Raw genomic sequence first — 24940 nt, 5'->3', positions numbered from 1 at the left:
GGAGGAATTTCGTTAGTCAGAGGGTGGTGAATCTGTGGAATTCTTTGCCGCAGAAGGCTGCTGAGGCCAAGTCAGAGGATACATTTAAGGCAGAGATACTGTAGATAGATTCATGATTAGTACGGATATCAGAGGTTATGGGGATAAGGCAGGAGAATGGAGTTAGGAGGGAGAGATAGATCAGCCATGATTGAATGGCGAAGTAGACTGGATGGGCCGAATGGCCTAATTCTACTCCTATCACTGATGATCTTATGAGGGAGGGCTCATGTTTCGGGTGAAGTTCTGTACTCATGCCGTATGCTTTCATCATTCCTGCTCCCCTGTCTCTCAGCGGTTCAGGTGCTGGTGGGAGTTAAAGGTCCTATAGCCAAGAGAATGCTTTTGATGTCCGTGCCAAGATTCTATCATAAATGGGTGCACGAGAGCATAAATCTTGAAAGTGTCAGGACATGTCGAGCAAAGCACTCAGTAAGCATGTGGGATCCCTGGTTTTATAAACAGAAGCACAGGATCATGAAGGTTATGTTGAAACTGCACTCGTTCTGCAGAATAAATTGTTTAATTTTAACTCAGAGCTGCACAAGAGGTACACTCTGCTGATAAAGCTGGCCGTTAAGCCCACTTCTCACTGTCTCTGGGCACAGATTAGCACGCTGGCCCTTTCAGACGAGGTGCACACTACAGAACATAGAACAGTACAGCATAGAAACAGGCCCTTCAGCCCATAATGTCTGTGCTGAACGTGATGCCAATTTCAACTCATCTCTTCTGCCTGCATGTGATCCATATCCCTCCAATCCCTGCATATCCGGACCTGTCTAAAAGCCTCTTCAATGCCACTTTCGTATCTGCCTCCACCACCACCCCTGAGTGCAATGTGGGCTGAAGGGCCTGTTTCTAGGCTGTACTGAAAGCTACATGCCTTCGCTTCCCTGCCCCAGACTCCCGCAAGCGAATAAAAGGATCTTGCCTTACTTTGTGTTTGACTTGTCTGTGATAAGTAACAGAGGCACCCACCAGCCTCGGTGTAAAAAAACCTACTCTGAACATCTCCTTTAAACTTTGGCCCTCTCACCTTAAAGTTCTGCCCTCTAGTCTCTGACATTTTCACCCTCATTGGTTCAATGGTGCTTTTATTGTCCTGTGTTGAAGTGCAATTGCACAGTGAAGTTCTGCTCTTACAAACAATCCAGTAGAGTATCGCCACACCCACGCACATCCCCGATTAGCAAGTGCACAGAAATAGACGACAGATCCCGCGTGCAAGAGGCGCCATGCTTTGCCACCATTTTTAAAGGAAAAACGTTCTGACTGTCTACCCTATCTATGCCTCTCCCAGTTTTATTTACTTCTACCAGGTCTCCCCATAGCCTCCGACGGTCTAGAGAAAACAACCCATGTTAGTCCAACCTCTTCTTGTTGCGAATACCCCTCTAATCATAGAAACATAGAAAATAGGTGCAGGAGTAGGCCATTCGGCCCTTCGAGCCAGCACCGCTATTCAATATGATTATGGCTGATCAACCAGATCATCAGCACCCCGTTCCTGCTTTCTCCCCATGTCCCTTAATTCCATTAGCCTTCAGAGCTATATCTAACCCTCTCTTGAAAACATCCAGTGAATTGGCCTCCACTGCCTTCTGTGGCAGAGAATTCCAGGAAATATCCTCATGAACCTCTTCCACAACCTCTACAGTCTCCTCATCCTTCCTGTATTGGGGCGACCAGAACTGCGCACACTGACACTGGTAAAGGCAGCAGTTCTTCTTCCTCGGAGGACATGAGATAAACGGATGGGCTTTTATGAACATGCCAGTAATTTCACCGTCTTCATTTCCGATACTTATTCCGTGAATAACTTGAACTAAAACCCACATCTGCCAAGGTGTGGACTTGAACTCAAGTGGCATTTTAATAATGTAGGACGAGCAATGCTAATCATAAGTTGATAAGTGACAGTAGCAGAATTAGGCCATTCAGCCCATCGAGCCTACTCCACCATTCAATCATGGCTGATCACCTCTCCCACTCAACCCCATTCTCCTGCCTTCTCCCCATAACCCCTGACACCCGCACTGATCAAGAATCTATCTATCTCGGCCTTAAAAATATCCACCGACTTGGCCTCCACAGCCTTCTGTTAGTTATAAAGAGAAACCAATCCAGGTTTCTCTAGAGTGTCAGAGGCAGAGATCTGATTAACATTTATCAAAGGAGGAGGCATAAATTGGGTAGACAGTTGAATTAGGAGCAGGAGATTAATCAATCCTGTCCCTCGACTCATCCTTGCCCCTCTGATGTTCACTCTCAAGTGTCACCTCTTCCTCTGTGGCCCAGCAAACCATCTCGAGGGACGGTCAGTCTTGCTCCTTGATTATTCCCTCCACACAACTGAAGAGTTGGCCACAGGAGACCCCCTGGCCAGTGTTACCCACACCCTGACATTGAGTAACTAAATAACCGGTCAGTGTAAAGACCAGAAGACCACGCACCCTCATGGATTCCTCCAAAGGCGTGGAGCTTTGGCCGCACTCGCCTCTGCACTGTGTTCAAGAGCTCGACGCATCCCACTCTCTGTAGCTCCTTGGGAACCCAGTCTCGAAAACCTGGAAACAGAAACAGAGTTAGAGGAAGGAGGGCCAGGCAAGAAGACTTCCTTTAGAAACATAGAAAATAGGTGCAGGAGTAGGCCATTCGGCCCTTCGAGCTAGCACCGCCATTCAATATGATCATGGCTGATCATCCAAAATCACTAGCCTATTCCTGCTTTCTCCCCATATCCCTTGATCCCGTTAGCTCTAAGAGCTATATCCAACTCTCTTTTTTTTTGGCAATGCAACTGGTCAGTATTGGAGTGGTGCAATGCCAACATCACGTGCAATGATGTGCAGGAAGGAACTGCAGATGCTGTAATAACTCAGTGGGTCAGGCAGCATCTTTGGAGAAGAAGGACGGGTGACGTTTCAGGTTGGGACCCTCCTTCAGGCTGAAAGTAGAATGCAGTGGGGGGGGGGGGAGGAGGGGACTGGAGGTAGGAAAAGGCCAGAACAAATCAGGGCCGACAACAGATGACCAAGGAAGGGTGGAGCCCACAATGGCCCATTGTTGGCTGGGGAAGTGGTGATAAGGAGAGGGATACAGAGATGTGAACAGTGGAACTAGTAGGATGACTAGGGTGGTGGATGGGGGGTGAAGGAGAGGGAATGCAGAGGTTACTTGAAATTAGAGAAAACTCCACTCATTCCACTGGGTTGTAAGCTGCCCAAGTGAAACATGAGGTTGATGCTCCTCCAATATGCATGTCACATGCAACATGAGGTATACATCGGCTAGTTAAGGCCACTAGGGCAAGCTAAGGAAACTGGCAGCTTTCCTATGACATCACCACAGTAGAATGAAGATAAATGAAAATGGAGACGAAAGGAACTGCAGTTGCTGGAATCCTGAGCAGAGCACGAGGTGCTGGAAGAACCCAGCGGGTCAGGCAGCATCTGTGGAGGGAAATGGACAGGCAACGTTTCAGATTGGGACCTTTCTCCACACTGATTGCAGTAGGGGAGGAGAAAGCTGAAAAAGAGGTGGTCGTTGGGGCAAACAGGGCAAGTGATAGGTGGAGTGTTCAAGAAGGAACTGCAGATGCTGGAAAATCGAAGGTACACAAAAATGCTGGAGAAACTCAGCGGGTGCAGCAGCATCTATGGAGCGAAGGAAATAGGTAACGTTTCAGGCCGAAACCCTTCTTCAGACTGGAAGTGATAGGTGGATACAGGTGAAGGGAGGTTTGTTTGGCAGCTGGACGGAGTAAGTGGGAAAAGAGACAACGCTGGAAAACACTCAGAAGGCCCGGCAGCATCTGTGGAGAGAGACACCAAATGAATGTTTCAGGTCGAAGAGGCCTGAACTTTAGATTTAGTTTAGTTTGGAAATTTTGGTCCACTCAACCCCATCCCCCCTCCTCTCAGTCCCGGTGCTGTCAAGGAGAGAGACTCCGTGACAAAGTATTTCCAAGCATGGATGGTGTGCAAGATGGAAGGGAACCTGCAGGGATCGATGTTCTCATGTGTCTTTCTTGATGATAGATGCTAGTAGCTAGAAGAACCCAAGCGAATAACTATGGTACATTTTGTAGATGATACACACAGCTGTGGTGGGAATCAGAGTCAAACCTCTGGCTGGGAGACGGGAATGCCACCAACCGACGGACTGAGGGACATGTGAGGTACTAAGGAAGGCAAGTGCAATGTTAGCATTTATTTCGAGAGGACTAGAATACAAAAACAGGGATGTAATACTGAGACTTTATAAGATGCTGGTAAGGCCGCATTATGGAGTTTTGTGAGCAGTTTTGGGCCCCATATCTCAGGAAGGATGTGCTGCCACTGGGTAAGATCCAGAGGAGGTTCGCAAGAACAATATCAGGGATGATCGGGTTAACCTACGATGTGCGTTTGATGGCTCTGGGCCTGCACTCGCTGGACGAGGCGGGAACTCATTGAGACTTACCGAATAGTGAAAGGCCTGGATGGAGTGAATGTGGAGAGGATGTTTCCACTAGTGGGAGAGTCTAGGACCAGAGGCCTTAGCCTCAGAACAAAAGAACGGACCTGTAGAGATGAGGAGGAATTTCTTTAGTCAGAGGGTGGTGAATCTGTGGAATTAATTGCCACAGATGGCTGTGGATTGGCAGAATTTTGATTAGTATGGGTGTCGGGGGTTATGGGGAGAAGGCTGGAGAATGGGGTTGGGAGCGGAAGGGTAGATGAACCATGTTTGAATGGAGTAGACTTGATGGGCTGAATGGCCTGCTCCGAGGAAATTATGAACTTATGAAAGTTCCCGTTCGTAAGCACAGGTTATGGTGACAGATCGCCCTCTCGCCCACTTACCCAGTGGTGGGCCATGCGTCATGAGAACGTCGATACCCTCTGGAATTAGATTCCATTTGTCGAGTAGAGATTGCCCTCGGGGCAGGTTGAAACCCCAGCCGTTAAACCAGGGGGTCCTGCAAAAGAGAGAACAGATCAGGCCAGCACTGCTTAATGTCTCCACCCGCCTCTTGCCTTGCCCAGTCTCAGGAGGCATGTCACACAACGATGGGGGAGGAGGAGGTGGGCTCCCCCGTTAGTATAGTCTAGTATAGTTTAGAGATACAGCGCGGAAACAGGCCCTTCGGCCCACCGGGTCCGCGCCGACCAGCGGTCCCCGCACATTAACACTATCCCGCACACACTTTTACTAAGTCAATTAGCCTACAAACCTGTACATCTTTGGAGTGTGGGAGGAAACCGGAGTTACCAGGGAAATCCCACACAGGTCACGGGGAGAATGTACAAACTACGTACAGACAGCACCCCTGGTCAGGATCGAACTCGGGTCTCTGGCGCTGCAAGGCAGCAACTCTACCAAGCCGCCCCTGTTATGGGCCTCTGGAAAGTTGGGGACCTCCGTTAGTGAAGATCGTTAAATGATAAAAGTATGATCCTGCAAATACTCAGTAAGGTCAGAGCCTGTGGAGAGAGAAACAGGACACAGAGTGCTGGAGCACAAAGTACTCATTGGGTCAGGCAGCATCTGCAGGGGGCATGGACAAGTATGGAACCCTTCTTCAGAAAGTATGTGGTTGGGGGAAGAAGGCTGGAAAGGAGGTGGGGAGGGGACAAAGCCTGGCAAGTGATGGGAGAAGGGGGTGGGTGGGGGTTGGCAGATGGGTAGAGTATGTGAGAAAAGAAGACAAAAGTGTGTCAGAAAAGGGTTGGGGTGAAATATAAAGCTCGAGGGAGGGATAGAGGTGAAAGGGGATGGGGGTGGGGGGAGGAAGGGGAGTGGGATAGTGAAACACATGTGGTTGCAGAAGTTTGTAACAACAGAGGCAAAACAAAACTGGTGGCACAGCAGTAGAGTTGCTGCCATACAGTGCCAGAGACCCGGGTTGGATCCTGACTATGGGTTCTACTCTATATGTAATGTGTATTTTCTACCCATGACCTGCGTGGGTTTTCTCCAGGAGCTCCGGTTTCCTCCCACACTCCAATGAAGTACAGGTTTGTAGGTGAATTGGCTTGGTGTAAATGTAAAATTGTCGCTAGTGCGTGTAGGGTAGTTTTAATGTGCGGGGATCGCTGGTCGGTAATGACTCAATGGGCCGAAGGGCCTATTTCCACGCTGTATATCTAAACTAGACCAAGTACGCCATTGCCCTCTACTATTGCCTAGGATGAGTCAACTTGGATGGGGCAAGATATCTCGGTCCAGGAAATGTTTGCGATGTTGGGGGGAGTCCAGACCCAGGGGTCATAGTTTAAGAATAAGGGGAAGGCCATTTAGGACTGAGATGAGGAAAATCTTTTTCACCCAAAGAGCTGTGAATCTGTGGAATTCTCTGCCACAGAAGGCAGTCGAGGCCAATTCATTGGATGTTATCAACAGAGAGGTAGATTTAGCTCATAGGGCTAACGGAATCAAGGGGTATGGGGAAAAAGCAGGAACGGGGTACTGATTTAGGATGATCAGCCATGATCATATTGAATGGTGGTCGGTGCTGGCTCGAAGGGTCGACTGGCCTACTCCTGCACCTGTTTTCTATGTTTCCTCAACCGCACCCGAGTTAGTGAACGCTGAGGTCACTTCCAGGAGGGCAAGATGGAGGGCCTGGGATCGCCATGGCAACGGCAGACGTGAGCTCTCCCTAGTGTGTGTAGGAGAGTGTTAATGTGCGGGGATCGCAGTCCGGTGCGGACACGGTCGGCTGAAGGGCCTGTTTCCGTGCTGTATCTCTAAATAAACTAACTAAACTAAAACTAAAAATGGACCAGAAGACCACACTATGAATCAGGACATTGAGTGAATATTAAGGACTACAGAGAGAGAGAGAGAGAGAGAGAGAGAGAGAGAGGTACTACATAATGTTTCAGTAACCCCAGCATAATCAATTCAACTCTTTACATCCGTAATCACATCGGGTGGAACTGACAAAGACCAATGGTGTCCCGATTAATGACTTAGATAATTGAATAGCATATTAATGAGGGTAGCAGGTAATTGAATAATCATCCAGATGAAATGAAGGCACACAGATATTTCTCACTACTTGCACACTCTGTTGCTTTGAACAGAGTTCATTTATATTGGCATCCTGTTTTTGAGCTAAGATGCCAGCCAACAGCGCAGATCCAAGCATGGGGGTTAATGAGAGCGTTGCAGGGGTGCAGCTGGTAGAGCTGCTGCCAGCTGGCTGTGGCACGGTGCCTTACAGCGCCTGAGACCCGGGTTCGATCCTGACCACGGCCGCTGTCTGTACAGAGTTTCTACGTTCTCCCCCTGACCCGCGTGGGTTTTCTCTGGGTGCTTCGGTTTCCTCCCACGCTCCAAAAGCATACAGGTTTGTAGGTTAATTGGCTTGGCAAAATTGTAAATTGTCCCCAGTGTGTGTAGGATGGTGTGTCTGCCCAGGGGTCGCTGGTCGGCACGGACTCGGTGGGCCGAGGAGCCTGTTTCCGCGCTGTCTCTGAACTAAACTAAACTAAACTAATCTGCTGCGCCACCACGGAACACTGCCGGGTCGAGGCATGTCATGAATCACCCAAAAACTAACAACTGTAAAACAAACGCACACTGAAGTTTAAACTGTCCAGGGCTCATTTGCGCTGACCTGCTTGATGGGATTAACAAATAGTTCTCAGGGTCAATGTAATTTATTACATCTGCAGGCTGGAGAAAGTGCCTGCGGCGTTCCAACGTTTGAAACTCATGCAACAATCCTCGGGCGTCATGGTACGCAGCAGTAGAGTTGCTGCCAAACAGCGCCAGAGACAACGGGTTTGATCCTGACCATGGGTGCTGTCTGTACGGAGTTTGCGCGTTCCCCCCGTGACCGTGTGGGGTTTCTCAGGTGCTCTGGTTTCCTCCCACACTCCAAAGACGTACAGGATTGCAGGACAATTGGCTTCCGTGCAAAAAAACGGCCCCACACTTCTCCTTTAAACTTTGCCCCTCTCACCATAGAGCTTTGCCCCCCCCCCCCCCCCCCCCCCCCAGCCTGGCAACATCGTTCTGGCTGTCCATCCTATCTTTCATGTGACATCATTTTATACTCTTATCAAGTCTACCTTCAGCCTTCCACGCTTCAGAAAAAAAAACCCTTGCACTATCCTACAGACTAATGGCCCTGTCCCACGGTACGCGTTCATTCAAGTGCTCTCCCGAGTTTAAAAAAAAATCAAACTCGTGGTAATAATAATAATAATGGATGGGATTTATATAGCGCCTTTCTAATACTCAAGGCGCTTTACATCGCATTATTCATTCACTCCTCAGTCACACTCGGTGGTGGTAAGCTACTTCTGTAGCCACAGCTGCCCTGCGGCAGACTGACGGAAGCGTGGCTGCCAATCTGCGCCTACGGCCCCTCCGACCACCACCAATCACTCACACACATTCACACACAGGCAAAGATGGGTGAAGTGTCTTGCCCAAGGACACAACGACAGTATGCACTCCAAGCGGGATTCGAACCGGCTACCTTCCGGTTGCCAGCCGAACACTTAGCCCATTGTGCCATCTGTCGTCCCGATGTGGTAAGCAAGTAGAATGAACGTAGCGGGTACATCGGAGCTCGGGGACGTCTCTTAGTGGCTCGTAACGCTAACGACAGGTACTCGGGCAGACTAGCTAACGACAGGTAAGGTCCGTAAGATTCGTGAAGATTTTTCAACATGTTGAAAAATGTCCACGAGAGCCCCGAGTACTTACGAGCGGCCATTACTGTAAATCTCCAAGTTCGAATCAGGGCAAACTCGGGGAGAACTCTTGGAATGAACTCATACAGTGGGAAAGGGCTTTAAGGGTAATTTACAATTTTACCGAAGCCAATTACAGCAACATTATCGCTGTCCCTAGTGCGCGGCATAGTCCTAGTGTACGGGGTGATCGTTGGTTGGCGCAGACTCGGTGGGCTGAAGGGCCTTTCTGTGCTGTATATCTAAAGGGAGATTCATCAGAGCAGCACCTAGCAGTGAATGGATAAGTTGGGAGTTATAGTTATTCATTTATGGAATTTTAAAATGATTATTTTTTACTTGCGTGTACTGTGTTTAGGGGCCTGTGAAGCTGCTGCAAGTAAGAATGAAAGGTCCAAACCTGCAGTCCCCACAGAACTCCAGATAGAATGTTCCCCCATTGCAGAACATGTCAGTGATCAGTCTAAACACTGTTCAGCGCACAGAATTCCCCAGGTAGTCCTTGACCCGTGAAATAGGCAGCGCTCCCCTGCTGCAGGGACGGGAACAGGACTACGTTGTGGGAGTCACAGAGTTCCCCAGAGAAGCTTCCCCACCCTGTGCGACGCACTAGATTCCTCAAAGGACTATCTTCGACTGGTGGAACCGGCAAGCTTCACCTGTTAACGGTCCCAAGCCAGCGAAGCAGACAGAACTGCACGGAAACCTGCCCGTACGCTCGGGAAAACAGAATTCCAAATGGTCCCTGTTCTTTGCAAAACGCAGAATTACTAGGCATCCTATCACCAACTAGAGATTACCGATTAGAGGGCAGTCCTGATCTGCAGTTTACCTCATTCAGACTATTAATGAGAAAGGAGAACATGTTATCAATGCTAGGTACACAAAAATGCTGGAGAAACTCAGCGGGTGCAGCAGCATCTATGGAGCGAAGGAAATAGGCAACGTTTCGGCCCGAAACCCTTCTTCAGATGCTGCTGCACCCGCTGAGTTTCTCCAGCCTTTTTGTGTACCTTCGATTTTCCAGCATCTGCAGTTCCTTCTTAAACATGTTATCAATGCTGTTTGAGCAAGTAGTGAAGTAGACCACCAGGCAAAGACCTGATCATACATTACAGGACAAATCATTTCTACCCCATTATTTTTATTGCTCCTTCTACTTAAACACACATATAGGCAAGGTGTTGCTTTGTGTACACCAGCTGTGAGCATTTCCATTTGTCTGCCACACATCGAACTTTGTGTGTAGGACGGAACTGCAGATGCTGGTTTATACCGAAAATAGACGGGTCAGGCAGCATCTCTGGGTCAAAAGAATAGGTGACGTTTCGAGTCGGAACCCTTCTTCAGACTTTATTGCTATCTGTAACTGTGGATGGCTTGAATGTAATCACATATGGTTTTTTCACTGACTGGATAGCACGCAACAACAAAGCTTTTCACTGTACCTCGATGCACGTGACAATAATAATAATAATACTAATAATAAACGCTGACACTTAATGAGCTGTTAGGAGAGGTCATCTAAAGCTCAGTAAAACGTTATTTGTCAGAAAAGAGAGAGTTTTGGAAGGGGAAATTTCAGAGAGAATGCGGACAATCCCAAATGAATTAGCCCAATACATTCCAGCAATAGATGCTCATGTATCATGCTTGCAATCAAACTATATTCAAAGAAAAATAACTTCCACTCATTGCCAAGCTCACTATTCTGACCAGACTGTTATTTTTTCCTTGATATATAACTTCACTATTAAACACAATATCCTGTCCATTCACATGTTTTTCTATCTCCAATTTAGTAGCATCTTGACTCCATCTCTCTCTCAGCCAGAGTAAAGTGGGTGGCACAGCGGTAGAGTTGCTGCCTTACAGCGCTTGCAGCGTCGGCGACCCGGTTTCGATCTCAACTATTGGTGCTTGTCTGTACGGTGTTTGTACGTTCTCCCCGTGACCACGTGGGTTTTCTCCGAGATCTTCGGCTTCCTCCCACACTGGCTTGGTGTAAGTGTAAATTGTCCCTAGTGTACGTAGGACAGTGTTAGTGTGCGAGGATCGCTGGTCGGTGCAGACTCGGTGGGCCGAAGGGCCTGCTTCCCCGCTGTCTCCCTAAACTAAACTAAAAGCGACTGTCCTGCCGTTCTGGTGGTGTTGGAGGAGACCAGGCGAGGAGGTTGTTTGGTGGATGGCTCGAACTAGCAGACTGGCTGGGATCCCAATTATTACTCACTCCAGACTTGGAGGTTAAGCAATGGGAAGAGACTTGCACTTAAACGGTAGTGTAACCGGCTCACAGAGCGTCCCCAAGGGCTTCGCAGTCTATGAATTACTCATAGGAACAGTCACTTAAGCTAAGTTGGCAAACCTGAGAGGCAATTTGCACACAGCAAGTGTGCTGGGCTTCAGAATTAACATGCGGGCAGTTAATGAAAATGAAAATTGAACATTGAGCAGAACAGCACAAATACAGGCCCTTTGGCCCACAATATCCGTGACGAACATGAAGCCAAGATAAACTAATCTCCTCTGCACCTGATCCACATCTCCACATTCCCTGCATATCCTCATGCCTATCTAAAAGTCTCTTAAGGGCCTGTCCCACTTGGCCGTCATTTGCGCCTCATTTATGCGTCATATGTAAAATTGGTCGACGTTTCATGATGCGCGATGTCGCACGCAAATCATGCGTCAGCACAGCCGTCTGGTGCGCGTGACGTCATTAGAATATCCTCCGGCGCGCGGCGACGCATGGTTCCGGATGTCGACGCACGGTGACGTAGCCATGCGTCACCACGCGATACACGTGAGACGTCAGGACGCCAGCGTGCGACGCCAATACGTCACGCAGGCGGCGTGCGAGGATTTCGTTACACTACGTAATCCTGGAGCGCCGCGCAATACCGCTCACCACCGCATGCGATTCCACGCTTCACCATGCACAATGCGCGCGTCACCCACGGGCACCCCACGCGTCACAACGCGTCGACCTATTTTACATATGACGCGTAAATGAGGCGCAAATGACGGCCAAGTGGGACAGGCCCTTTAAATGCCACCAACCCTGATTGCATTCCAAGCACTGAAAAAACCTGCCCGCACATCTCCTTTAATCTGTGTGCATCTTACTTTAAAGCTGTGCCCTCTAGTCTTTGACATTTCCACCCTTTGAAAAAAGGCTCTGGCTGTCTACCCTATCTATGCCTCTCATAGTTTTATATACTTCAATCAATTCCCCACTCAACCTCAACATCCTAGAGAAACAATTCAAGTTTGTCCAAACTCTCCTCTAACCCATTAGCATCCAAGTATTGAATACTGTATACTGACATCAATTACAAATCCAATGACGCCCATAGCTATTGAGACTACACTTCTTCCCACTCTGCTTCCTGTAAAGACTCTATCCCCTACTCTCAATTCCTCCGTCTACGCTGCATCTGCGCCCAGGATGAGGTGTTCCATACCAGGGCATCGGAGATGTCCCCATTCCTTAGGAAGCGGGGATTCCCCTCTTCCATTATAGACGAGGCTCTCACTCGGGTCTCCTAGATATCCCGCAGCTCCGCTCTTACTCCCCCTCCCCCCATTGGTAACAAGGACAGAGTCCCCCTTGTCCTCACCTTCCACCCCATCAGCTGTCGCCTACAGTATATAATCCTTTAACATTTTCGCCACCTCCAACAGGATCCCACTACTGGCCACATCTTCCCATCTCCACCCCTTTGTGCTTTCCGCAGAGACCGTTCCCTCCACAACTCCCTGGTCAACTCGTCCCTTCCCACCCAAACCACCCCATCCCCAGGTACTTTCTCCTGCAACCTCAGGAGGTGCAACACCTGTCCCTTTACCTCCCCCCCCCTCGATTCCATCCTAGGACCCCAAAAGTCTTTTCAGGTGAGGCAGAGGTTCACTTGCACCTCCTCCAACCTCATCTAGTGAATCCGCTGTTCCAGGTGTCAACTCCTGTATATCGGCGAGACCAAGGGTCCCTAAACTAAACTAAAGTCTCCCATTAAAAGTTGCCCCAGTGAGTATATGTTCTCCTCATATGATAACTCCTTATCTGATTGTAACAGATTGTGTTTGATTACAGTCAGATTTAGTTCACTGAATCAAGATACCTTCGGCGCAGTGTGAGATTCGAACTCCTCGGATGGGATTCGAACCGCTCGTTCTCTGAATTATTAGCCCCGCATGTGTGATCGCCTCTCGAATGGATGGCTCAGCACACCCTGTCTACACAGCCAAGTCAGGAGGGCGCAGTTACAAAGCTAGTGAGATCCTCTGCAGTCTAAACCCAGACTTATAAATGATTAAAGATCCTCTCACATTGCAAACGGCAATCAAAGTTAAAAAAAAAGCCTTCTCTCCATCCAGTAGATGAGATTTTCTTTTTACCTTTCAAACGTTGAATGTTTCGGGCCGACTGCAGGAAATGCTTTGGGATTGGAAAAAAATAAATTAGGATGTTGCTCTTTCAAGTTCAAGATGGCCGACGTGTTTATTCCAAGCCCTGTGTCGGAGAGACAGCATCCCTGTGTTTAAAGGGCACTTTAAATGCAGAACTATACACCTTTTGCAGCTGGTTTCTGCTTTGTAGGAAAGGATACTGATCCCAAACACCCTGGAGGCAAAGGAAATTCAGCTCCACCCTCCACAATCCTGCCCCCGTCCCCATCCATAGTTGGAACAAGGCGGCGATGTGAAGTTAAAATCAAAATCTTCACCCTTTCTTAGTTTAGTTTAGTTTAGAGATACAGCGCGGAAACAGGCCCTTGGGCCCACCAGGTCTCCGCAGACCAGAGATCTCCGCACACTAACACCATCCCACACACAGTAGGAACAATTTACAATCATACCAAAGCCATTTAGCCCACAAACCTACGCAGGCTATGGGGAGATCGCACAAACTCCATGCCGACAAGCACCCGTAGTCAGGATCGAACCAAGGTCACTGGCGCTGTAAGGCAGCATCTCTACCGCTGCGCCACAGTGCCGCCCGCTCTTCGCTCCTCTGTTTAAAAACCTCCTGACATCCCACTCCCTTATTTGAAACCACTGAGACTGCTTGCTAGGTTCTCTATGTTAGCTTTGTTGAATCAGTATATTTATCCACTCTGCCACTGGGAGTGAAAAGATTTTTAAAAACTCCCATTATTTTTTTGTCCCCTCATCTGACTTGATAAAATCTGACGACCGACCGGAATGACCTTTTGCACAAAGAAGCGATTCTTCCAGTGTTTGTCTCCTTGTCATAGCAATGCGGGGCGGGTCTGTTGAGAAGGCACCATGGATCAAATTGTCAAGGCCAATGAGAAGGAGAATGTTAATGGGAATTTTATTTCACCCAGGAGAGCAGGGAGCCTGACGGAACCTGCCCTGTGTCTAAATACACGTACAGATCTTCACCACTATCTTCACTATCGGCAGCCTAGTGCAAGTTGACACACCTTGACCTTGGTTACAATGAAAGCTTTTCCTCAGAAGATTGAGGAGATTCGGCATGTCGCCGAACACTCTCTCGAACTTCGAAGATAAGACAAAAAGCTGGAGTAACTCAGCGGGACAGGCAGCATCTCTGGAGAGAAGGAATGGGCGACGTTTTGGGCTGAGACCCTTCTTCGGACTGGTTAGGGATGGGAAACATCAAACTTCGACAGGTTTACGGCGGAGAGAAGGCAGGTACAGGATACTGAGTTGGATGATCAGTCATGATCATATTGAATGGCGGTGCAGGCTCGAAGGGCCGAATGGCCTACTCCTGCACCTATTTTCTATGTTTCTATGTTTCTATGAGAGAATGTTGACTGGTCGCATCGGGTTATTGATACGGGACAATCAGCCATGATCACAGTGAATGGCGGTGCTGGCTCGAAGGGCCGAATGGCCTCCTCCTGCACCTATTTTCTATGTTTCTATGTTCTAAGTATCACGGCCTGGTTCAGGAACTCGAACGCTCAAGAAAGAAGAACGCTCTGGAGAGAGTGGTGGACATTGCCCGCTCCAACGGGGTGACTGACCTCCCCACCATCAAAAGGATCCACAGGAAGCCCTGCCTCGAGAAGGTAGCTAATATCGTCAAATCTCTCATCTCGCTGCTACCATCGGGAAGAAGGTACAGGAACCTGAGAACCACTGCTTGCAGGTTGAAGAATTGCTTCTTCTCGTCACCCATCTGTCCCAGTTAGCATCAATGGTGCTGAAACTGAAAAGGTTACGTGTTTCAAATACTGAGGCATAATTCAAATTCATAAGTTCATGTCATAGGAGTAGAATTAGGTCAATCGGCCCATCAAGTCTACTCTGCCTTTCAATCATGGCTGATCTATATAACCATTTGACAATAACAGCACGGAAACAGGCCATCTCGGCCCTACAAGTCCGTGCCGAACACTTATTTTCCCCTATCGCTTCCTCCTAGCCCCATTCTCCGGAAGCTTGCGTCCTTTTCAGGACGGACGATGACAGCGAAGTCAACATTTGAAACATGGAAGATGGACACGAAAGAAGAAGAAGAAGCCCTATTCTCGTGCCTTCTCCCCATAACCTCTGACACCCGTACTAATCATGAATCTATCTACCTCTGCCTTAAGTAGATCCACTGACTTTGCCTCCACTGCCCTCCGTGACAAAGAATTCCGCAGATTCACCACCCTCTGGCTAACGAAGTTCATCCTCATCTCCTTCCTAAAAGAACGTCCTTTAATGCTGAGGCTATGACCTCTGGTCCTAGACTTTCCCACTAGTGGAAACCTCCTCTCCACATCCACTCTATCCAAGCCTTTCACTATTCTGTACGTTGCAATGAAGTCCGCCCTCATTCTTCGAAACTGCAGCGAATATAGGCCCAGTGCTGTCAAATGCTCATCAACAATTTATCCCGGCCCAAACCCATTGAAGCTGTGGCCAAGAAAGCACACTAATGCCTCTATTTCCACAGAAGACTGAAAATGGTCAGCATGTCTCCAACGAGTAGTATCACCATCTACAGAGGCACCGTAGGAAACATCCTATGAGGGTGCATCACAGCTTGGTTTGGCACCAGCTCTGCCCAAGAGCACACAACACATGTAGAGAGTTATGGATGTAGCCCAGTGCATCACACAAACTAGCCTCCCCACCACTGACTCCATCAACACATCACGCTGCCTCGGGAAAGCAGCCAGCATCATTAACTTTCCCACTCGGGAGCTCCCATCGGGAGCTCGCGGGTCCGGGGGGAGAGAGAGACCGCTTCCCGGAGCTCCCGCAACGCGACTTCTCCAGCCCGTGTCGCGGGGTTGGAACGACCTGGAGCGGGGTCGTACATCGCCCGGCATGGCTTCATGGCCGTGGGACATTCCAGTGCCCGCCGGGGGTTCCAACTTTGTGACTTTTAGACCGGGAGCGGGGCCGTAAATCGCCCGGCACGGCCTAAAATGGCCGTGGGACTTATCATCGCCCGCCTGGGGCTTGAACATCGGGAGAGACATGGAGAACAGGGGAGAGAAAAGACTTTGCCTTCCATCACAGTGGGTCCACTGTGATGGATGTTTGTGTGAATTAAATTGTGTGTATGTCTAGGAATTGTCTTTGTTTGTATGGCTGTGGAAACGGAATTTTGTTTGAGCCTCACTGAGGCTCAAATGACAATAAATTGTATTGTATTGTATTGTATTGTACTCCGGTCATTCCGTCTTCTCCCTTCCCCCATCGGGCAGAAGATACAAAGTTTGACAGCGCGTACATCCAGATTCAGGAACAGCTGCCCAGCTGTGGACCTTGGACATTTTCTCTGCAACTGTGACGCTATAATGCTGTAACACTATATTCTCCACTATGGTGCTTTTCTCTCTGTACTACCTGTGGGGCCTGCGTGATTTGCACCCATGTATAATAAGAATTGAGTGGATAGCACGCATAGAATCTTGATACCCATGACAATAATAAATCAAAACCACTAGCATTGATCTTCATCAACCATTGCAGAGCTATCCAGTCTAAAACCACTTCACTTGTAGCCCAGTTATTAGAGTCATAGAGGCAACTAGGCTACTTGGCCCATCCTGCCTATGTTGTACAGAGCCCTAGTGAGACCACACCTGGAGTATTGTGTGCAGTTTTGGTCCCCTAATTTGTGGAAGGACATTCTTGCTATTGAGGGAGTGCAATGTAGGTTCACAAGGTTAATTCCTGGGATGGCTGTCATTTGCTGAGAGAATGGAGCGGCTGAGCTTGTACACTCTGGAGTTTAGAAGGTTGAGAAGGGATCTTATTGAAACATATAAGATTGTTAAGGGTTTGGACACGCTAGAGGCAGGAAATATGTTCCCGATGTTGGGGGAGTCCAGAACCAGGGGTCACTGTTTAAGAATAAGGGGTAAGCCATTCAGAACGGAGACGAGGAAACACTTTTTCACACAGAGAGTTGTGAGTCTGTGGAATTCTCTGCCTCAGAGGGTGGTGGAGGCCAGTTCTCTGGATACTTTCAAGAGATAGCTAGATAGGGCTCTTAAAGATAGCAGAGTCAGGGGATATGGGGCGAAGGCAGGAACGGGATACTGATTGGGGATGATCAACCATGATCACATTGAATGGCGGTGCTGCCTCGAAGGACCGATTGGTCTACTCCTGCACCTATTGTCTATTGTCTATGTCAAGCCCAGTCAAGTTGAGCTTATTGTCAGATGCACAAGTACAGTGAAGTGTAGGTACAAGGATTGAACATTGTACCATGAGGTAGAATTTGCGTGCAGCAGCATCACCAGACACTTCGACTCAGACAACACGCAAAACCATAAATTACACATTAATTACACCTAAGTTCTACAAAGCAGTGAAAAGAAAAAGACCCACATGATATTATTGCAAAACACAATTTGAAAACAAGACCATGATTGTGCATAGAAACATAGAAAATAGGTGCAGGAGTAGGCCATTCGGCCCTTTGAGCCTGCACCGCCATTCAATATGATCATGGCTGATCATCCAACTTAGTATCCTGTACCTGCCTTCTCTCCATACCCCCTGATCCCTTTAGCCACAAGGGCCACATCTCACTCCTTCTTAAATATAGCCAATGAACTGGCCTCAACTATGAAGGCAGGGACGGGGTACTGATTGGGGATGATCAGCCATGCTCACATTGAATGGCGGTGCTGGCTCGAAGGGCCAAATGGCCTACTCCTGCACCTATTGTCTATTGTCTATTGAGCCCATATGCAAGAGGCTCGATTTTGACATCTAAGCCCTGGTTATGTGACAAATGATTCTGTCTCCATCATCCTTTCAGGCAGTGAGTTCCAGACACCCACCACCTTCTGGGTGAAAATAATGTTTCCTTAGTTGCCTTTAATTCATCCACCAATTACTGTCAACCTTTGACCCCTGTTTTTTGACCCCACTGTTAAGGGACGTTGATTCTTCCTGTTCGTTCTCTTTGGGCCCATCATCGTTTTACAAAGCTCATTTAAGTTTCCTCTCAACTCCCTCTGTTCCAAAGGAAACAAATCCAGCCTTTTTTTAATTTATCAAAAAATGTATTCAATTATAAAAAAATAATATTTACGCAACAATAAAACAAACCAGAACCCACCACCATAATACAATACAATACAAATATCCTAAATAACATTTATACAACTATGTTACAATCCTTATTGAGGATGCATTCAACCCTCTGCGGTGCCCAGCGTTCTCGGAACTCCCCCAGGGTGCCCGTGGACAGGGTGTTGTCCCTTTCTAACCCCACCCGAGCACGGATGTAACCCCGGAAAAGGGGCAAGCAGCCGGCTCGGGCTTCCCCCTGGCGCCGTGACTCGCGGATGGCCAGCTTGGCCAGGCCCAGGAGCAACCCAACCAGGGCATCTTCACCCCTACCCTCTTCCCTACTCACAGGGTGTCCAAAGATGAGGATGGTGGGTGAAAAATGCAGCCAGAAGGCAAGGAGTAGCCACTTTAGGCATTGAAACAGTGGCTGCAGCCTCACACACTCCATATACACATGGTACACAGATTCTTCCAGTCCGCAGGTTGCAGGGAACTACTCGGTGCAATACCCTCCACCCCAGGTACAGATCCAGCCTTAGCATTACTTCCTCATCACTAAACTTCCCTGCGCTCTCACAATGAGCCGCGGGTCGGCATGGTGGCGCAGCTGTAGAGTTGCTGCTTCACAGCGCCAGAGACCCAGATTCAATCCTGACTATGGGTGCTGACTGCACGGGGCTTCTATCCTCTCCCCGTGACCTGCGTGGGTTTTCTCTGGGGGCTCTGGTTCCCTCCCAGAATAAAAAGACGTACAGGTTTGTAGGTTAGTTGGCCCCGGTAAATATTGTCAAATGTCCCTAGTGTGCAGGATTGTGCTAGTGTACGCAGATCGCTGGTCAGCGCGGACTCAGTGGCCTATGGGACTATTTCTGCGATGTATATCTAAAAATAATCGCATAGTAGAACTTCTCTCCTCTGCTGCGGTGGGTGGAACTGTACATGTCATACCAAGTGTGATCTCACAAGTGTTTTAATAGTTTAATCCCTCTGCTTTAATACTTCAAGGCTATGCCTCTAAGGGAATCTATTCACAACACCACCTAATTATCCACAAGACCACCTATCAGCAAATTTACTAATCAGACTTTCTGCATTGACAAATCTTTAATCTATATCACAATGAACAAAGGCCCCAGCATCGATCTCTGCAGTGGTCACAGTTATCTAAAGATAAAAGCCTCCACCACTATCCCGTCTCCGATCACCGACATTCAAGTTCAAGTTCAAGTTCACATTTACTATCACATGCACTCATTGGTACAGTGAAATTTGAGTTACCGTACAGCCATACGAATAAAAATAATACAATGCATAATAGAGTTGAACATAAACATCCACCACAGCGGAATCAATGTTTCCCACTGTGAGGGAAGGCAATAAAGTTCAGTCATCTTCCTCTTTGTTCACCTGTGGTCGGGGCCTATGAACCCTCCGCAGTGGCCGCTACGGACGGCCCGATGTACAGGCCCTCTCGCCGGGATGGTCGGAAGTCCGGCGTTGGAAAGGAGGAACACACCCTGTGGCTTGGAGTTTCCGAATCGGCCACTTCCTACCGGAGGCCGCAGCTTCCAAGTCCCCAGGCCCCGCTGGACGGAGCTCCAACACTGGCGATCCCCGGCAACGGATCGCCCCGCTCCGCGATGTTAAAGTCATCACCCGCGGTTAGAAGCTCAGCAAACCACAGCTCCACGATTTTAAAGTCAGCAGGCCCAACACTCCGGAGCTCCAACACAGGCGATCCCCGACAAGGGATCGCCCCGCTCCGCGATGGAATTCAGCGCTGCGCCCACTGCTGAAGCTCTGGGCCGACTCCGGTAGGAAAGGCCGCGCCAATCCAGTTGGTAGGCCGCGGGGGGGGGCGAAGATGCGACACAGAGAAAAGACACATCTCCGTCCAGGTAAGTGACTGAAAAACGGTTTCCCCCTATTCCCTCCCCCCACCACCCCTCACATAAGACATACTAAGAAACATTAAAACATACATTTAGACACACTAAAAATAACAAAATGGGTGAAAGGACTACGAGCTGCTGGCAAGGCCACCACTGCGGTGGCGCCTCCCGGTGGAAGACTCCCCACCCGTCGTTGTTCTAGATTCAAAGTCATCGTGTTGAGTCTCATTGTCTGTAACTCGTTTTCACCCAGCCCACCGCTAACAATGGCGTATCCTTTATCATTGTTACCTTTCTACATTGAAACATAGAAAGTAGGTGCAGGAGTAGAGGCCATTCGGCCCTTCGAGCCTGCACCGCCATTCGATATGATCATGGCTGATCATCCTGCATGGCTGATCATCCTGCACAACTTTTTGCTCTATTTCTCTGTATATCACCATCCATATCTCTCGTTTCCCTTTCCCCTTTCCCCTGACTCTCTGTCTGAAGAAAGGTCTCGACCTGAAACGTCGCCTATTCCTTTTCTCCAGAGGTACTGCCTGACCCCCTGAGTCACTCCAGGCTTTTGAGGCTATCACTAGGTTCAACTATGTCATTTTCAGCACAAATCCAGTCTACCCAATTCACTGCTATTTCCAATCAAACCCACACAATCCAAGATTCAATCCATGTCTGAAACATAGAAAATAGGTGCAGGAGTAGGCCATTCGGCCCTTCGAGCCTGCACCGCCATTCAATGTGATAGAAACATAGAAACATAGAAAGTAGGTGCGAGAGTAGACCACCAGGTCCGTCGAGCCCGCACCGCCATTCGCTCATGGCTGAACACTAAACAGACACACTTACCGACAAACAGTAGACACAAGACACAGAACACAAGACACTACCCTCCCCTTTATACCGCTATCACCCCTCTCCACCCCAAGAACCGCGTGATCTCCTGGGGGGGGCAAAAAAACGGATAAAAACCCAGGTCCAATTCGGGAAAAAAAATCCGGGAAATTCCTCTCCGACCCCAATCCAGGCGATCGACACTTGTCCAGGAGATCACTCAGGTCTTACTATACTAACCATACCTAGGTCCATATCCCTGCCCTCTCCCCGTAGCCCCTTATCCCCTTGGCAGCTAAAAAAACATCTATTTTAGACTTAAATATATTTAACGTTTCTGCTTCCACTGCTCCCTGGGGCAGTGAATTCCATAAATTAACCACCCTCTGGGTGAAGAAGTTCTTCCTCATCTCAGTTTTAAAAGAGCCCCCCCTTATTCTGCAACTATGTCCCCTAGTTCTAGTTTCCCCGATCATTGGGAACATCCTCGGTGCATCCACCCGATCATCCAACTCAGTATCCTGTACCTGCCTTCTCTCCATACCCCCTGATCCCTTTTGCCACAAGGGCCACATCTAACTCCCTCTTAAATATAGCCAATGAACTGGCCTCAACTACCTTCTGTGGCAGAGAATTCCAGAGATTCACCACCTGAAGAAGGGTTCCGACCCGAAACGACATGTAATCCATGTTCTCCAGAGATGCTGCCTGACCCGCTGAGTTACCTTGTGTCCCAGGCAATCAAATCTCATGCTCCATTCTCACCGACATCCCATCCATAGTAATCGCCCTCTCCCCCCATACCCCATTCTGATGCAAAGGTCATCCTCCAAACCATTCTCATTATTGAATTCTCCAATTTTAGGTAACTTCCACAGATACTCCCCTCGCCCCCTCCCCTCGCTCCAGTAAAAGTCAGTTAACCAGTTCCACAGTTCACAGTGATGTATCCCTCTTGGGATCCCAAATGACCCAAGCCAACAATCGGCCCATCTGGGAACCTCCCTGCCTGCCTGAGGTCAGCTGTGGCCGGCCCTGGTGTGTCCGGGTCTTTTCTAGCTTCTAGTTCCCTCCCCCACGCCCTCTCCCCCAATACAATCAGTCTGAAAAAGGGTCTCGACCCCAAATGTCACCTATTCCTTTTCTCCAGGGATGCTGCCTGACCCGCTGAGTTATTTCAGCATTTTGGGTCTAATCCAGACAGCATTCTGGTAAACCTCTTCTGCACCCTCTCCAAAGCCTCCACACATCTCCCTGGATAATGGGGAGACCAGATTTTCGGGGTGATCTGAGATTGTAAAATATCTTTATTGAATCCCTTCATCTCGAGTGGCTTGTTTTTGACCCGACTCTGCTCTGCTTCGTCGCCTGAGTTGGAGGAAGAGTTTGGCAAACGTCCCTGAGATTATTTATGATTCCTGTAATTGCAAAGTTCAGGTGGAAGTGCTGTGTCGCCAGGATCTCTGCACAGCAACTTCAATCAAAACTGATTGATGACTTTTATTGGCCTCTTATCTCTCAGTGCAATCACTTAGAACACCATCACGTCATCAGGCTCGACATTTCAGCTCACCGATAACCCTTTCACTGCTAAACTGCGACCTCCGTTTAACGCTGGCTGTTAAATGATGAGCAGCAAATATATATTCCTGGCACAAGGCGACACGGTGGCGCAGTGGTAGAGTTGCTGTCTTACAGCGCCAGAGATCCTGACCAACGGGCGCTGTCTGTACAGAGTTTGCACGTTCTCCCCGTGACCTGCGTGGATTTTCTCCGGGTGCTCCGGTTTCCTCCCACACTCCAAAGACGAACAGGTTTATAGGTTAATAGGCTAGGAAAATTTGCAAATCGTCCTTAGTGTGTGTAGGATAGTTAAGTTTAGTTTTTTTAGTTCAAGTTCAAGTTAGTTTATTGTCATGTGTCCCTGTATAGGACAATGAAATTCTTGCTTTGCTTCAGCACACAGAACATAGTAGGCATTTACTACAAAACAGATCAGTGTGTCCATATACCATGATATAAATATATACACACATGAATAAATAAACTGATAAAGTGCAAATAACAGAAAATGGGTTATTAATAATCAGAGATTTGTCCGAGCCAGGTTTAATAGCCTAATGGCTGTGGGGAAGTAGCTATTCCTGAACCTGGTTGTTGCAGTCTTCAGGCTCCTGTACCTTCTACCTGAAGGTAGCAGGGAGATGAGCGTGTGGCCAGAATGGTGTGGGTCTTTGATGATACTGCCAGCCTTTTTGAGGCAGCGACTGCGATAAATCCCCTCGATGGTAGGGAGGTCAGAGCCGATGAAGGACTGGGCAGTGTTTACTACTTTTTGTAGTCTTTTCCTCTCCAGGGCGCTCAAATTGCCGAACCAAGCCACGATGCAACCGGTCAGCATGCTCTCTACTGTGTACCTGTAGAAGTTAGAGAGAGTCCTCCTTGACAAACCGACTCTCTGTAATCTTCTCAGGAAGTAGAGGCGCTGATGAGCTTTCTTGATAATTGCATTAGTGTTCTCGGACCAGGAAAGATCTTCAGAGATGTGCACGCCCAGGAATTTGAAGCTCTTGACCCTTTCAACCATCGTTTAGAGATACTAGCGTGAAAACAGGTCCATCGGCCCACCGATCGCACGCCGACCAGCAATCTCCGCACACCAACACTATCCTACACACACTGGGGGACTATTTTCAATTGTACCAAGCCAATTAATCTACAAACCTGTATGTCTGGGAGGAAACCGGAGATCCCGGGTAAAACCCACGCAGGTCACAGGGAGAACGTACAAACTCCGTACAGACAGCACCCGTAGTCAGGATCGAACCCAGGTCTCTGGCGCTGTAAGGCAGCAACTCTTAACGCTGCGCCACTGATAGTGTTAAGGTGCGGGGATCGCTGGTCGGCTCAGAATCAGTAGGCCGAAGGGCCTGTTTCCGAGCTGTATCACTAAATTAAAAGGAGAGGTTGCTGTGCCTTCTGGAAATAATAGGTCTCGGCAGGAGAGGGAGAGAAGCGAATACATTTTAATGCAGGTTAGTGCGAGGAGTTGCATTTTGGAAAATGAAACCAGAGCAGGTCCTTCGCAGTGAGTGGCAGGGCCCTGGGGAGATTTGTAGAGCAGAGGGATCTGTTCCCTGAAAGTGGCATCACAGGTACATAGGGTGGTAAAGAAGGCTTTTGGTACATTGGCCTTCATCAGTCAGGGTATCGGGTATCGAAGTTGGGACGTTATGTTGCAGTTGTACGCGCCGTTGGTGAGTCCGCATTTGGAGTATTGCGTTCATTAAGCTGGAAGGAGCGCAGACAAGATTTGCGAGGATGTTGCCTGGACTCAATAGACAATAGACAATAGGTGCAGGAGTAGGCCATTCGGCCCTACCAGCCAGCACCACCATTCACTGTGATCGTGGCTGATCATCCACAATCAGTACCCCGTTCCTGCCTTCTCCCCATATCCCTTGACTCCGCTATCTTTTAGAGCTCTGTCTAACTCTCTCTTGAAAGCATCCAGAGAATTGGCCTCCACTGCCTTCTGAGGCAGAGAATTCCACAGATTCGACGACTCTCTGGGTGAAAAAGATTTTCCTCATCTCCGTTCTAAATGGCTTACTGTGGCTCTTGGTTCTGGACTCCCCCAACATCGGGAACATGTTTCCTGCCTCGAGTGTGTCCAATCCCTTAATAATCTTATATATTTCAATAAGATACCCTCTCATCCTTCTAAATTCCAGTGTATACAAGCCCAGCGCTCCATTCTTTCAACATATGACAGTCCCGCCTGAGCAAAAGGAAGATATCGGGGCAAGCTAGGAATTTATTCATCGGAGTGCAGGAGGATGAGCACTGATCATATAGTGGTTTATAAAATCATGGGGTGAGCTGGCAGGGTGAATATACAGGTCTTTTACCCATGGTAAGGGAATCAAAAATCAGACGACATGAGTT

The 24940-nt window shown here is 48.6% G+C and overlaps 1 protein-coding gene across 2 annotated transcripts in view; it reads right to left on the bottom strand.

The window, feature by feature from the left end:
* mpped2 (metallophosphoesterase domain containing 2) overlaps nt 1–24940 on the bottom strand; it is a 130702-nt gene that overhangs the window by 5418 nt on the left and 100344 nt on the right. For both annotated transcript variants that reach the window (XM_033038797.1, XM_033038798.1), the window contains exons 5-6: nt 4890–5005; nt 2496–2609 (exon numbers count right to left, since the gene is read on the bottom strand). In XM_033038797.1, the coding sequence (XP_032894688.1) occupies nt 2496–2609; nt 4890–5005 (230 nt within the window). The remainder of the gene's footprint in view (nt 1–2495; nt 2610–4889; nt 5006–24940) is intronic.

The sequence above is a fragment of the Amblyraja radiata genome, chromosome 20, assembly GCF_010909765.2.
Source record: "Amblyraja radiata isolate CabotCenter1 chromosome 20, sAmbRad1.1.pri, whole genome shotgun sequence".
Classification (NCBI taxonomy): Eukaryota; Metazoa; Chordata; class Chondrichthyes; order Rajiformes; family Rajidae; genus Amblyraja; species Amblyraja radiata.
The sequence above is the reverse complement of the archived record's forward strand: the minus strand, read 5'-3'. Positions and strand labels throughout refer to the sequence as shown.